The sequence below is a fragment of the Cherax quadricarinatus genome, chromosome 5 (assembly GCF_038502225.1).
Source record: "Cherax quadricarinatus isolate ZL_2023a chromosome 5, ASM3850222v1, whole genome shotgun sequence".
Lineage (NCBI taxonomy): Eukaryota > Metazoa > Arthropoda > Malacostraca > Decapoda > Parastacidae > Cherax > Cherax quadricarinatus.
The window spans coordinates 8,337,874-8,351,716 of record NC_091296.1 but is presented as its reverse complement, the minus strand read 5'-3'; the positions used below and the strand labels follow the sequence as shown (position 1 = coordinate 8,351,716).

The window sequence follows — 13,843 nt, the reverse complement described above, 5'->3', positions numbered from 1 at the left end:
TGTTAGAAATGATAGTAATAATAATAGTATTTGCTTTGAGTTTACTTTAATCCTTTTACTGAGGATTAAGGTGTTCTTGATAGGTGGTAACTAAATATATTACTGCCTTAATGATCTTGACAGTTCATAGGCCCTAAACCTAAGAAACGTAACCTAATCAACAAGAGAAGAGAGGCAAGGTGGAAAACCATATCCTATTACTGATATATAACAAAGTTGTTAGGACTCCACTAGTAGGCCAGTTATGGGTTTGAGGCACCTGCACTCGCATCTTTTTTACCCTAGATCAGCTGTTTATATTTTTAATCTTTTCAGAGTATGGAGTCCAGCACTCAGTTGAAAATTTCTCCCCGAGGATTAGACAGTAAGCCCAGAAGTTTTGTACTGAGTGGGGCCAGCTCAAGTAATAGCATTAGGGACAAACAGAATGTGAAGATAATCACTAATGATGGACACATGGCAGCGAATACATGCAAGAGTGATGGTAACTTAACCGGTGGTCCTGAAGCACAAAGTACTCCTAGCGATGAGAGTGATGGCTGTTCCCCTCGATGCAACTCTCAGAGCAAACGCATGGGAGACAAGTTGAACAGTTCTTCTAGTGTGTGTGAAGGGAAACTTAAAGGAACAATGAGTGCGCTAGAAAGAAGTGCTGTCGAAGCAGAACTTGTAGGAAATGTAAATAATGAAGTGGAAGTGGATGATGACAAAGAGGAGGCCATATTTGACGAATTTCTGGATCAGTCTACTCGAGTTCGTATAAGCATTCTCACCAAGAAGGTGAAGAGCCTAAGTGAGACTCTCAAGCTTTCACAAGAAGAGTGCAAAAGACTTGTAAGTAAAAAATGTAATTGATATTTTAATTTTTTTTTTAACCCTTAAACTGTCCAAACATAGATCTGTGTCCACGTGTGGGGGGGGCTCTGAACGTAGATCTACTTTTTTTTTTACATGCTTTCAAATAGGGAAAATCAAGGTCGGTGCGCTGCACACATGAACGTAGATCTATGTTTGGACAGTTTAAGGGTTAACATGTCGGCTGTTTCCCACCGAGGCAGGGTGACCCACAAAGTAAGAAAAACCCAACAAGAAAGAAAGAAAAAACTTTCATCATCCTTCAACACTTTCACCACTTAATTTTTTTTTTTTTATAATAAGTTGGCCATCTCCCACCAAGGCAGGGTGACCCAAAAAGAAAGAAAATCCCCAAAAAGAAAATATTTTCAGCATCATTCAACACTTTTACCTCGCTCATACATAATCACTGTTTTTGCAGAGGTGCCCAGAATACAACAGTTTAGAAGCATATACGTATAAAGATACACAACATATCCCTCCAAACTGCCAATATCCCAGACCCCTCCCTTAAAGTGCAGGCATTGTACTTCCCAATATTTCCAGTACTCAAGTCCAGCTATATAAAAATAACCAGTTTCCCTGAATTTTTTTTTTTTTTTTTTTTTTTTTTTTTTTTTTTTTTTTTTTCAACAAGTCGGCCGTCTCCCACCGGGGCAGGGTGACCCAAAAAAGAAAGAAAATCCCCAAAAAGAAAATACTTTCATCATCATTCAACACTTTCACCACACTCGCACATTATCACTGTTTTTGCAGAGGTGCCCAGAATACAACAGTCTAGAAGCATAAACATATAAAGATACACAACATATCCCTCCAAACTGCCAATATCCCAAACCCCTCCTTTAAAGTGCAGGCATTGTACTTCCCATTTCCAGGACTCAAGTCCGACTATATGAAAATAACCGGTTTCCCTGAATCCCTTCACTAAATATTACCCTGCTCACACTCCAACAGCTCGTCAGGTCCCAAATACCATTCGTCTCCATTCACTCCTATCTAACACGCTCACGCATGCTTCCTGGAAGTCAAAGCCCCTCGCCCACAAAACCTCCTTTACCCCCTCCAACCTTTTTGAGGATGACCCCTACCCCACCTTTCTTCCCCTACAGATTTATATGCTCTCCATGTCATTTTACTTTGATCCATTCTCTCTAAATGACCAAACCACCTCAACAACCCCTCTTCTGCCCTCTGACTAATACTTTTATTAACTCCACACCTTCTCCTAATTTCCACACTCCAAATTCTCTGCATAATATTTACACCACACATTACCCTTAGACAGGACATTTCCACTGCCTCCAACTGCCTCCTCGATACAGCATTTACAACCCAAGCTTCACACCCATATAAGAGTGTTGGTACTACTATACTTTCATACATTCCCTTCTTTGCCTCCATAGATAACATTTTTTGCCTCCACATATACCTCAATGCACCACTCACCTTTTTTCCTTCGTCAATTCTATGATTAACCTCATCCTTCATAAATCCATCCACTGACACGTCAACTCCCAAATATCTGAAAACATTCACTTCTTCCATACTCCTCCTCTCTAATTTGATATCCAATTTTTCTTTATCTAAATCATTTGATACTTTCATCACCTTACTCTTTTCTATGTTCACTTTCAACTTTCTATCTTTACACACATTCCCAAATTCGTCCACTAATCTTTGCAATTTTTCTTTAGAATCTCCCATAAGCACAGTATCATCAGCAAAAAGTAACTGTGTCACTTCCCATTTTGTATTTAATTCCCCATAATTTAATCCCACCCCTCCCGAACACCCTAGCATTTACTTCTTTTACAACCCCATCTATAAATATATTAAACAACCATGGTGACATTACACATCCCTGTCTAAGACCTACTTTTACTGGGAAGTAGTCTCCCTCTCTTCTACACACCCTAACCTGAGCTTCACTATCCTTATAAAAACTTTTTACAGCATTTAGTAACTTACCACCTATTCCATACACTTGCAACATCTGCCACATTGCTCCCCTATCCACTCTATCATATGCCTTTTCTAAATCCATAAATGCAATAAAAATTTCCCTACCTTTATCTAAATACTGCTCACGTATATGCTGCAATGTAAACACTTGATCTACACATCCCCTACCCACTCTAAAACCTCCTTGCTCATCCGCAATTCTACATTCTGTCTTACCTCTAATTCTTTCAATAATAACCCTACCGTACACTTTTCCTGGTATACTCAGTAAACTTATTCCTCTATAATTTTTACAATCTCTTTTGTCCCCCTTCCCTTTATATAAAGGGACTATACATGCACTCCGCCAATCCCTAGGTACCTTCCCCTCTTTCATACATTTTTTTTTTTTTTTTTTTTTTTATTTTTTTTTTTTTTTTTTTTTTTATTATCACACTGGCCGATTCCCACCAAGGCAGGGTGGCCCGAAAAAGAAAAACTTTCACCATCATTCACTGCATCACTGTCTTGCCAGAAGGGTGCTTTACACTACAGTTTTTAAACTGCAACATTAACACCCCTCCTTCAGAGTGCAGGCACTGTACTTCCCATCTCCAGGACTCAAGTCCGGCCTGCCGGTTTCCCTGAATCCCTTCATAAATGTTACTTTGCTCACACTCCAACAGCACGTCATGTATTAAAAACCATTTGTCTCCATTCACTCCTATCAAACACGCTCATGCATGCCTGCTGGAAGTCCAAGCCCCTCGCACACAAAACCTCCTTTACCCCCTCCCTCCAACCTTTCCTAGGCCGACCCCTACCCCGCCTTCCTTCCACTACAGACTGATACACTCTTGATACACTCCATTCTCTCTACATGTCCGAACCACCTCAACAACCCTTCCTCAGCCCTCTGGACAACAGTTTTGGTAATCCCGCACCTCCTCCTAACTTCCAAACTACGAATTCTCTGCATTATATTCACACCACACATTGCCCTCAGACATGACATCTCCACTGCCTCCAGCCTTCTTCTCGCTGCAACATTCATCACCCACACTTCACACCCATATAAGAGCGTTGGTAAAACTATACTCTCATACATTCCCCTCTTTGCCTCCAAGGACAAAGTTCTTTGTCTCCACAGACTCCTAAGTGCACCACTCACTCTTTTTCCCTCATCAATTCTATGATTCACCTCATCTTTCATAGACCCATCCGCTGACACGTCCACTCCCAAATATCTGAATACGTTCACCTCCTCCATACTCTCTCCCTCCAATCTGATATTCAATCTTTCATCACCTAATCTTTTTGTTATCCTCATAACCTTACTCTTTCCTGTATTCACCTTTAATTTTCTTCTTTTGCACACCCTACCAAATTCATCCACCAATCTCTGCAACTTCTCTTCAGAATCTCCCAAGAGCACAGTGTCATCAGCAAAGAGCAGCTGTGACAACTCCCACTTTGTGTGTGATTCCTTATCTTTTAACTCCACGCCTCTTGCCAAGACCCTCACATTTACTTCTCTTACAACCCCATCTATAAATATATTAAACAACCACGGTGACATCACACATCCTTGTCTAAGGCCTACTTTTACTGGGAAAAAATTTCCCTCTTTCCTACATACTCTAACTTGAGCCTCACTATCCTCGTAAAAACTCTTCACTGCTTTCAGTAACCTACCTCCTACACCATACACTTGCAACATCTGCCACATTGCCCCCCTATCCACTCTGTCATACGCCTTTTCCAAATCCATAAATGCCACAAAGACCTCTTTAGCCTTATCTAAATACTGTTCACTTATATGTTTCACTGTAAACACCTGGTCCACACACCCTCTACCTTTCCTAAAGCCTCCTTGTTCATCTGCTATCCTATTCTCCGTCTTACTCTTAATTCTTTCAATTATAACTCTACCATACACTTTACCAGGTACACTCAACAGACTTATCCCCCTATAATTTTTGCACTCTCTTTTATCCCCTTTGCCTTTATACAAAGGAACTATGCATGCTCTCTGCCAATCCCTAGGTACCTTACCCTCTTCCATACATTTATTAAATAATTGCACCAACCACTCCAAAACTATATCCCCACCTGCTTTTAACATTTCTATCTTTATCCCATCAATCCCGGCTGCCTTACCCCCTTTCATTTTACCTACTGCCTCACGAACTTCCCCCACACTCACAACTGGCTCTTCCTCACTCCTACAAGATGTTATTCCTCCTTGCCCTATACACGAAATCACAGCTTCCCTATCTTCATCAACATTTAACAATTCCTCAAAATATTCCCTCCATCTTCCCAATACCTCTAACTCTCCATTTAATAACTCTCCTCTCCTATTTTTAACTTTTATTAAACAAAAATACCAACCACTCCAACACTGTCCCCCCCTGCTTTTAACATTTCTGTCATGATCCCGTCAGTTCCAGCTGCTTTACCCCCTTTCATTCTACGTAATGCCTCCCGCACCTCCCCCACACTCACATCCTGCTCTTCTTCACTCCTAGAAGATGATATACCTCCCTGGCCAGTGCATGAAATTACTGCCTCCCTTTCTTCGTTGACATTTAAAAGTTCCTCAAAATATTCTCGCCATCTACCCAAAACCTCCATCTCCCCATCTACTAACTCCCCTTCTCTGTTTTTAACTGATAAATTCATTTGTTCCCTAGGCTTTCTTAACTTGTTTAACTCCAAAATTTTTTTTTATTTTCATTAGAATTCCTTGACAGTACCTCTCCCACTCTATCATCCGCTCTCCTTTTGCACTCTCTCACCACTCTCTTCACCTTTGTTTTACTCTCCATATACTGTACTCTTCTTATAACACTTCTGCTTTGTAAATACCTCCCATAAGCTACCTTTTTCGCTTTTATCACACCCTTTACTTCATCATTCCACCAATCACTCCTCTTTCCTCCTGCACCCACCCTCCTTTAACCACAAACTTCTGCCCCACATTCTAATACTGCATTTTTAAAACTATTCCAACCCTCTTCAACCCCCCCCCCCCCACTACTCATACCTGCACCAGCCCACCTTTCTGCCAATAGTTGCTAAAAAGAATAAGAAGAAGTAATCACTTATATTTCTTTGAATTCAACCATACCTTTCTAAAATACAATATAAATAATTCAAAACCACATATAAGCTATGCTGTGATACTTTTGTGATTGAATTCATGTCTATAAATAACTCATTACAATTGTAACTAGATATAAAAATGTAAATACATAGTTCATTATCACTGTAATTTGTTTATCTATCAAAACTAGGGTGCAATCCTTGGATCCCTTATGTGCCTCTAAGATATTAAACTGACTACCTGCAGTGAATCATGCAGTTCAACAGCTCAACTTAAAATGAGTAGAAAGAACAAAGAGAGACAATACCATGATTGGAACAGTACACAAATAACCCACATATAGGAGAGAGGAGCTTACGACAACATTTTGGTCCGACTTGGACCATTTACAAAGTCATGAAATGGTCCAAGTCAAACCGAAACATTGTCATAAGCTCCTCTCCTACGTATGGACTATTTGTGTATTAAAATGAGTACAGTCTCCTCTCAGGTTATTACCTCTAGATGCTTGTCAGAAACTACTTTAATTAAAAAAGAATTCCGAGTTATCTCTAGCAAATTGTTGGATTCTAGATTCCTGGTCTGAGAGTTCAATGAGTTATACACATCTTGGTTTAAGTTCTACCTAGACTGATTCTGTTCCTGCAGCCTAAATCTGTCTTTATGCAGCATTTCAAGTTTTCTTTGATATGTACCACCCATTCCTCTTGTTATATCTGCTAACATGGAATAATTGAAACCCTAAATCAGCGTAAAGTAGTAATTGAAACCCTTTGTCAACATGAAACAATTTATACTCGCAAATAACTGAAATCCCAAAGATTTTAGTCACTCCTTGATTGTACAACAGGTGCATGCAAAACGAGTGGCAAGTGTGGCATCCTCTGCTGCAGAGACTGAGAGACGAAATATAAACAAGAAGGTACAAAATTTACACCAAGAGAACTCCAAACTCCAAAAATCCAACAAACACCTTCTGCAGCGTGTCAAGGAGCTAAATGGGGAATGCCAGGTGTTGCGGAAGGTACTGTATGCTTCAGCTGTAACGATTTGTAGCTTCACTTTGATATCACATAAGTTATGATGAAATGTGCATTAATTTTTCTACTGTTCATTCTACTGTGCTTTTTTTATGAGTTGTTTGCATTAGACAAGTGTACTAGGAAGCTGCCAACATTAAGTTAGCTGAACTTGGGACCCTTTGATTGAAAATTATCATAAAAAAATTTTTAAGGGCTAGTTTTGCACTTCAAGAAATTTAAATTAGCATTATGCTGATCTTTCATGCTTTTAGTTTCAGTAAATCCAATTTTTTTTTCTTCTAGACAAGAAGTTTTTTGATAGCCTTTATTGTGTTGTTTTCAGGAGTTAGCTAGCACACAGCACAGTAAGTGTGGTCATTGTAGTAGCCAGTCATTCATCCAAGCCCAGTTGACACGTGCAAGAGCTGACAATGCTGCTCTCAGAGACCACACAGAGAAACTCAAAATGAAACACAAGGTAATATCATAAATCCATTCAGATGATTTATATGTATAATGTTGAGAGAGTGAATATTTTTCCTGTATTGGCCAAGGAACTGATTACTACTGAGTCTGATTCTCACTGAGGATATAAGAACACAAGAAAGAAGGAACACTGCAGCAGGCCTACTGACCCATGCAAAGCAGGTCCATGTCTACACTCTCCTCTCTGGATTAGCCCAATGACCCACCTAGTCAGGTCACTTCCACTTAAGGAAGGAGCACGGCATCAGACCTAGTAGCACAAGCTAGTCAGGTCCAACTCACACCCACTCATGTATTTATCTAACCTATTTTTAAGACTACACAACATTTTAGCCTCGATAACTGTACTCAGGAGTTTGTTCCACTCATCCACAACTCTATTACCAAACCAGTGCTTTCCTATATCCTTCCTGAATCTGAATTTTTCCAACTTAAAACTATTGCTGCGAGTCCTGTCTAGGCTAGATATTTTCAGCACGTTATTTACATCCCTTTTATTTATTCCTGTCTTCCATTTATACACCTCGATCATATCCCCTCTAATTCTACACCTTTCGAGAGAGTGCGGATTCAGGGCCCTCAGTCTATCCTCATAGGGAAGATTTCCGATACGTGGGATCAACTTTATCCTCCTCTGTACGTTTTCCAGTGCATTTACATCCATTCTGTAATACGGTGACCAAAACTGTGCAGCATAATCTAAATGAGGCCTAACCAAGGATATATAGAGTTGAAGAACAGCCTGAGGACTTCTATTATTTATACTTCTAGATGTGAAGCCAAGGGTTCTGTTAACTTTATTGTGAACACTGATGCACTGTTGTCTTGGTTTTAAATTACTGCTAACCAGAACTCCTAAATCCTTTTTACAATCAGTAGTATTAAGATCTACATTATTTAGTTTATATGTGGCATGGTTATTTTCCTGTCCAACATTTAGAACTTTGCATTTGTCTATATTAAACCGCATCTGCCACTTCTCCGACCATTGCATCAGTCTATTCAAATCATCCTGGTGTGCTCTAGTGTTCTCATTAGAATGAATTGGATGGCCTATTTTGGTGTCATCAGCAAATTTGCTTGTCACTATTTATTCCCTCATCTATGTCGTTTATGTAAATTGTGACCAACAACGGGCCGAACACTGACCCCTGCGGAACACTGCTTGTGCCGAGCCCCCATTCTGGTTTCTCCCCATTTATACAAAAACTCTGCTGCCAATTTGTCAGCCATCCCTCTACCCAGGAAAAAATTTCTCCTCTTATACCGTGTGCCTTAAGTTTCCTCGGTAGCCTCTGATGTGGAACTCTATTGAAAGCCTTGCTGAAGTCCATATACACAATATCATATTAATTACCATGATCTACCTCCTGAAACACCTTAGTGAAAAAAGTTAGTAAATTTGTAAGACAGGAACGCCCCTTTGTAAAACCGTGTTTTAGTTTCTTTAGATTAGAATAATTTCCAGAGTATGCATGTTTAGCAATATCTCACTGGCTTGCATCCACTGCAGGTCATCCAGATAAATATTCGGAGCCTTTTCTAGTCTAAAAGATGTCTTTGGCGCTGTATGACCCTTGTAGGTTTAGAGCTTCTTTTTTATTATAATAATAATAAAAAGATGTCTTAGCTGAGAGATGAGAAACATTGCAGAAAACTGATAATCATAGGCATAGATATTTAGTGAGGAGGGAGACAACAGTTTTTTTTTCTTTGGAATTATATCAAGGGTGTTTGACATGAAAGAGGCACCAAAGACTGCTGTTGACTAGGTCAGTGACCTTCACTCCTGATAAATAAAACACTTGTGCAACCTTTGGAAATCTTTATTCTGGAATTGTTTTGGAAGCCAGTGGCTTCTTCAGCCTAATACAGAGAAGAATGGTGGAAGATGAGGAGTTTAAGGTAATCAGTCCCTTACCCTGGAGTCAATTACTTCAAACTCCTCATCTTCCACTGTTCTTTGTATTGGACTGAAGAAACCACTGGCTGGCAAAATGTTAGATATCCAAATTTTGTACAAGTGTCTCATTGATCAACTTGTCAGTTTTCTAAACCATTTATACAGACCTTCACTCTTGACTCTTGGTAGAGAAGGTGTGATGAGCTCCCCCCTCAAGGGATGTTCCTTGATGCTGGTGAGGGACTCTTGATCCAAGGAATTGAGCATTCCTTCCACTTGGATCAAACCTGAATGCTTCCCATTCTCCCAAACAATGTGATCTCTGTGGTTTTAGTTCTTCTCCATTAATTTGATAATATGGATAAGCTTAAAATTTCCCCATGATCTTTGGTTTTCCTGATATTCTTAGGTAAAGATTATATGGTGAGAAGACCTTTAAATTGGCTACTTTGATGCTAGTGAAGGGCTCTTGGTGCAAAGAATTAAAGCTACCTCCCCTTTCCTTGGCTCAGACCTGATTGTCTCCCATTCTGCACATGCTATATCACCCTTATGGATTTAACCATTTCCTATGACTATAATAATAACAAAAAATTTACCTAGTATAGGAAACAAGCTGTTACCGGATTGTCATAGGCTGACCACCTGTGCATTAATTAAATATTTGTTGGTCTTGGTTGACCATGGAATTGCCTACTATTGTGGGGCATGTAAAATGGATGTTTTCTGCCATTATTATCGGTAATTCTACCAATATTAACACATTACTGTTCTTGTCTAGGGTTATACTTGCATTAAGAATGCCTTTAAAGAAGCCTGAAGAGATATTTATAAATAGCAGCAATTAATTTAGTTGTCTTTTTATTTTAAATAAAATGTTTAGAAAAACTATCAAACTTTAAAATTTACATTTAGTATAATTTATGAAATTGTAAACAACAATTAGGCAAGACCTAGGTAGTAGGTTGGTAGACAGCAACCGCCCAGGGAGGTACTACCGTCCTGTGGTAGTAGGTTGGTAGACAACAACCACCCAGGGAGGTACTACCGTCCTGTGGTAGTAGGTTGGTAGACAACAACCACCCAGGGAGGTACTACCGTCCTGTGGTAGTAGGTTGGTAGACAACAACCACCCAGGGAGGTACTACCGTCCTGCCAAGTGAGTGTAAAACAAAAGCCTGTGATTGTTTTACATGATGGTAGGATTGCTGGTGTCCTTTTTTCTGTCTCATAAACATGCAAGATTTCAGGTACGTCTTACTATTTCTACTTACACTTAGGTCACACTACACATACATGTACAAGCATATAAGAACATAAGAATGGAGGAACACTGCAGAAGGCCTACTGGCCCATGCGAGGCAGGTCCTTATCAAAACGACTACTACCTAAAGCTTCCCTAGAAATAACTCCCGTACCCAGTGACACCAATCAAACCCAGCCCCTCCCACTCATATATTTGTCCAGTCTCTTCCTAAAGCTACCCAAGGTCCTAGCCTCTATCACCCCACTGGGAAGACTGTTCCACGCATCTGCAACTCTGTTAGAAAACCAATACTTACCTATGTCCTTTCTAAATCTAAATTTATCCAACTTAAATCCATTATTCCTGGTTCTTACCTGGTTTGACACCCTCAGTACTTTATTAATATCTCCCTTGTTTATGCCCGTCATCCACTTATACACTTCAATGATATCTCCCCTCATTCTACGCCTCTCCAGAGAGTGGAGATTTAAGGCTTTGAGTCTATCTTCATACTGGGTTTTCTGCTATTTTCTTTCTAGTTCTTGTTCTTGTTTATTTCCTCTTATCTCCATGGAGAAGTGGAACAGAATTCTTCCTCCATAAGCCATGCGTGTCGTAAAAGGCGACTAATATGCCGGGAGCAAGGGGCTAGTAACCCCTTTTCCTGTATATATTCTTTCTTTCTTTCAACACACCGGCCATATCCCACCGAGGCAGGGTGGCCCAAAAGGAAAAAGAAAGTTTCTCCTTTTACATTTAGTAATATATACAGGAGAAGGGGTTACTAGCCCCTTGCTCCCGGCATTTTAGTCGCCTCTTACAACACCCATGGCTTACATAGGAAGAATTCTGTTCCACTTCCCCATGGAGGTAAGAGGAAATAAACAAGAACAAGAACTAGAAAGAAAATAGAAGAAAACCCAGAGGGGTGTGTATATATATATGCTTGTACATGTATGTGTAGTGACCTAAGTGTAAGTAGAAGTAGCAAGACATATCTGAAATCTTACTGTCTAAAATAAGGGTGTGTCAAAGTACTATTGGTATTGGTGAGTGTTGGCTTATTTTGAAAGTATCGGTACTAGTATTGGTATCAGCTAATTTTGACAGTATCAGCATTGGCTTAAAACTGGGTATTGCTATCAGTAAAAATTTTATCGTCCCATCCCTAGTCTGAAATGACCATATCCATGAAATTTCCTTTTGACATTAGGGTTCTTGTATAATCCATCAGGTTAATTAACCCTTAAACTGTCCAAACGTAGATCTACGTTTGATTTTCTCCATAAGAAACTGTGTAAAAAAAAAAAGGTAGATCTATGTTCAGAGCGCTACGCGAGGAAATGTAGATCTACGTTTGGACAGTTTAAGGGTTAAGGAGGTATCTGTTGAATGTAGATCCCTCTATTATTGTATGATCATCGTCAATAAAGTCATTAGCTAAATTACCCCAATCAAAATTATGCGCTGAGCTGTATAATCTCTTTCCTTGCCTAACTGCTGCAACAGCCTGTTACATTCACAGTTATTTCTATGTCTCAGGAGGAGTTGGATCAGCTACATGCCTCAGTAACCAGCAGCAATGCCAGAATTAAAGAGCTGGAGAGAGAAAAGAGAAACTTCTCAGCACTTGTCAAGAAGCAAGAGCATCTCATTACAGTCTTAAATGAGCAAAAGGTGAAGCCCTATTTTTTCTATTGCAATGCTGTTTTAGCAAGTGCACTGTGTGTTGTTGATCTGTTGTAATAAAATAATATTTAAAATTTCTGTTTTAAAAACAAAAACTAATTTTAAAACTGAGAAGAACTACATGCTGTGCAATATTTTCTTTTTTGTGTGTGCTTTTTTACAATTAACTGAAAAAAATTATATGTAGAGTGAGGAGGATATGAGACACTGAATATTAGCTGAGATGCAAACAAGTAAATCCCACATGGACAGAAAATTAAACATGGAATAGAAAGGATCTGTGCATTTTGGCCTCGGATATTAATCATATAAGTACTGTACTCTCTTCTCAGTCTGTGAGACTGAAACATGTACATGAAGACTCTTTTTACTCCCTTTTTTTTCTTGTCCATGTGGGTTTTACCTCATCAGTATTTATGATTCTTATAGTACATGTATAGATCTCTTTACCTCACCCTATAAGATAAGATTTCATTCAGATTTTTAACCCTGCAGGGTTAGCCACCCAGGATAACCCGAGAAAGGCAGTATGTCATCGAGGACTGTCTGTCATATTTCCATTGGTGTCCTCAGTCTTGTCCCCCATGATGAGACCCACACCAGTCGACTAACACCCAGGTACCTACTTGCTGCTAGGTGACCAGGACAACAGGTGTAAGGAAACACGTTGAAATGTTTCTACCCCGCCGGGAATAGAACCCGGGCCCTCAGTGTGTGAAGTGAGTGCTTTGCCAGCCAGGCCACGGGGTCACACACTCACTTTTCTCCACCCTGTGGATAGCCTCACTTGCTCAGATTCATGATTGCTAACACGTATACTGTCATTCTGCGATAAAAATAAAAAAGTGATCTAGTTATACAACTTTCTTATCCCAACAGAACAACATAGCAGCAGCAAAAGCAGTAGCATGCCTAGAGGACAGGTTCCTAGCCATTATTTCTCCACTACAGCCTCCATGACTGTGACAGTGTTTTCACAAGTTCTGAGTAGCCAGAAAGAAAATCTCTTCTATTCATATATGTAAGTAATACTGTGCATTGTACTTTTCTATTGCATGTTTGGAAAATGACTATGATCTTTTTCACTGAACATGATGTTATATGCATAGTGGACATAAAATGCATGGGGAAATGGAAGGTAATCAAGTGTGATGAAAGGTAAGGAAGTGGTATCTCCAGTTCCTAAATGAAGAGCCCTTCAGCAGCATAAAGACCCCTCTCTTGAAGGCTTAAAGGAACATATGACCTCAATATCTGAGTCCTACTGTTATTCATATTTCTTCAAGTAATTAAAGAAGTACAGTTTCTGTACCCTGAAGGAGGGAGTGAGGATGTAGTAACTCAGAGTAATTTGAACCATGATATCAAGTGCATTTCTGGCAAGACAGTGATTGACTGAATGATGACCTTTTTTTTGGGGGGGAGGGGGGGAGAGCTAGATAAATTTCTGTGAGAGTTGCATGATCAGTCAGGTGGTGATGAGTACAAGTGCCAGTAGGTAGCAAGCAGTAATAGCATGACTCAGTCTATGCAGTGAGAGTAAAAAGCAAAACTGACCCTTTCACATGTTTTGGCCTATTCACTGCCAA

General features: G+C 39.7%; 1 protein-coding gene across 4 annotated transcripts in view; it reads left to right on the top strand.

Annotated features, from left to right (window-relative positions):
- LOC128684896 (testis-expressed protein 9) overlaps positions 1–13,843 on the top strand; it is a 78,118-nt gene that overhangs the window by 29,958 nt on the left and 34,317 nt on the right. For all 4 annotated transcript variants that reach the window (XM_053771227.2, XM_053771226.2, XM_070099692.1 and 1 more), the window contains 5 exons: positions 316–834; positions 6,759–6,932; positions 7,274–7,408; positions 12,108–12,242; positions 13,134–13,275. In XM_053771227.2, coding sequence (XP_053627202.1) covers positions 316–834; positions 6,759–6,932; positions 7,274–7,408; positions 12,108–12,242; positions 13,134–13,214 — 1,044 coding nt within the window. In that variant the 3' untranslated portion in view covers positions 13,215–13,275. The remainder of the gene's footprint in view (positions 1–315; positions 835–6,758; positions 6,933–7,273; positions 7,409–12,107; positions 12,243–13,133; positions 13,276–13,843) is intronic.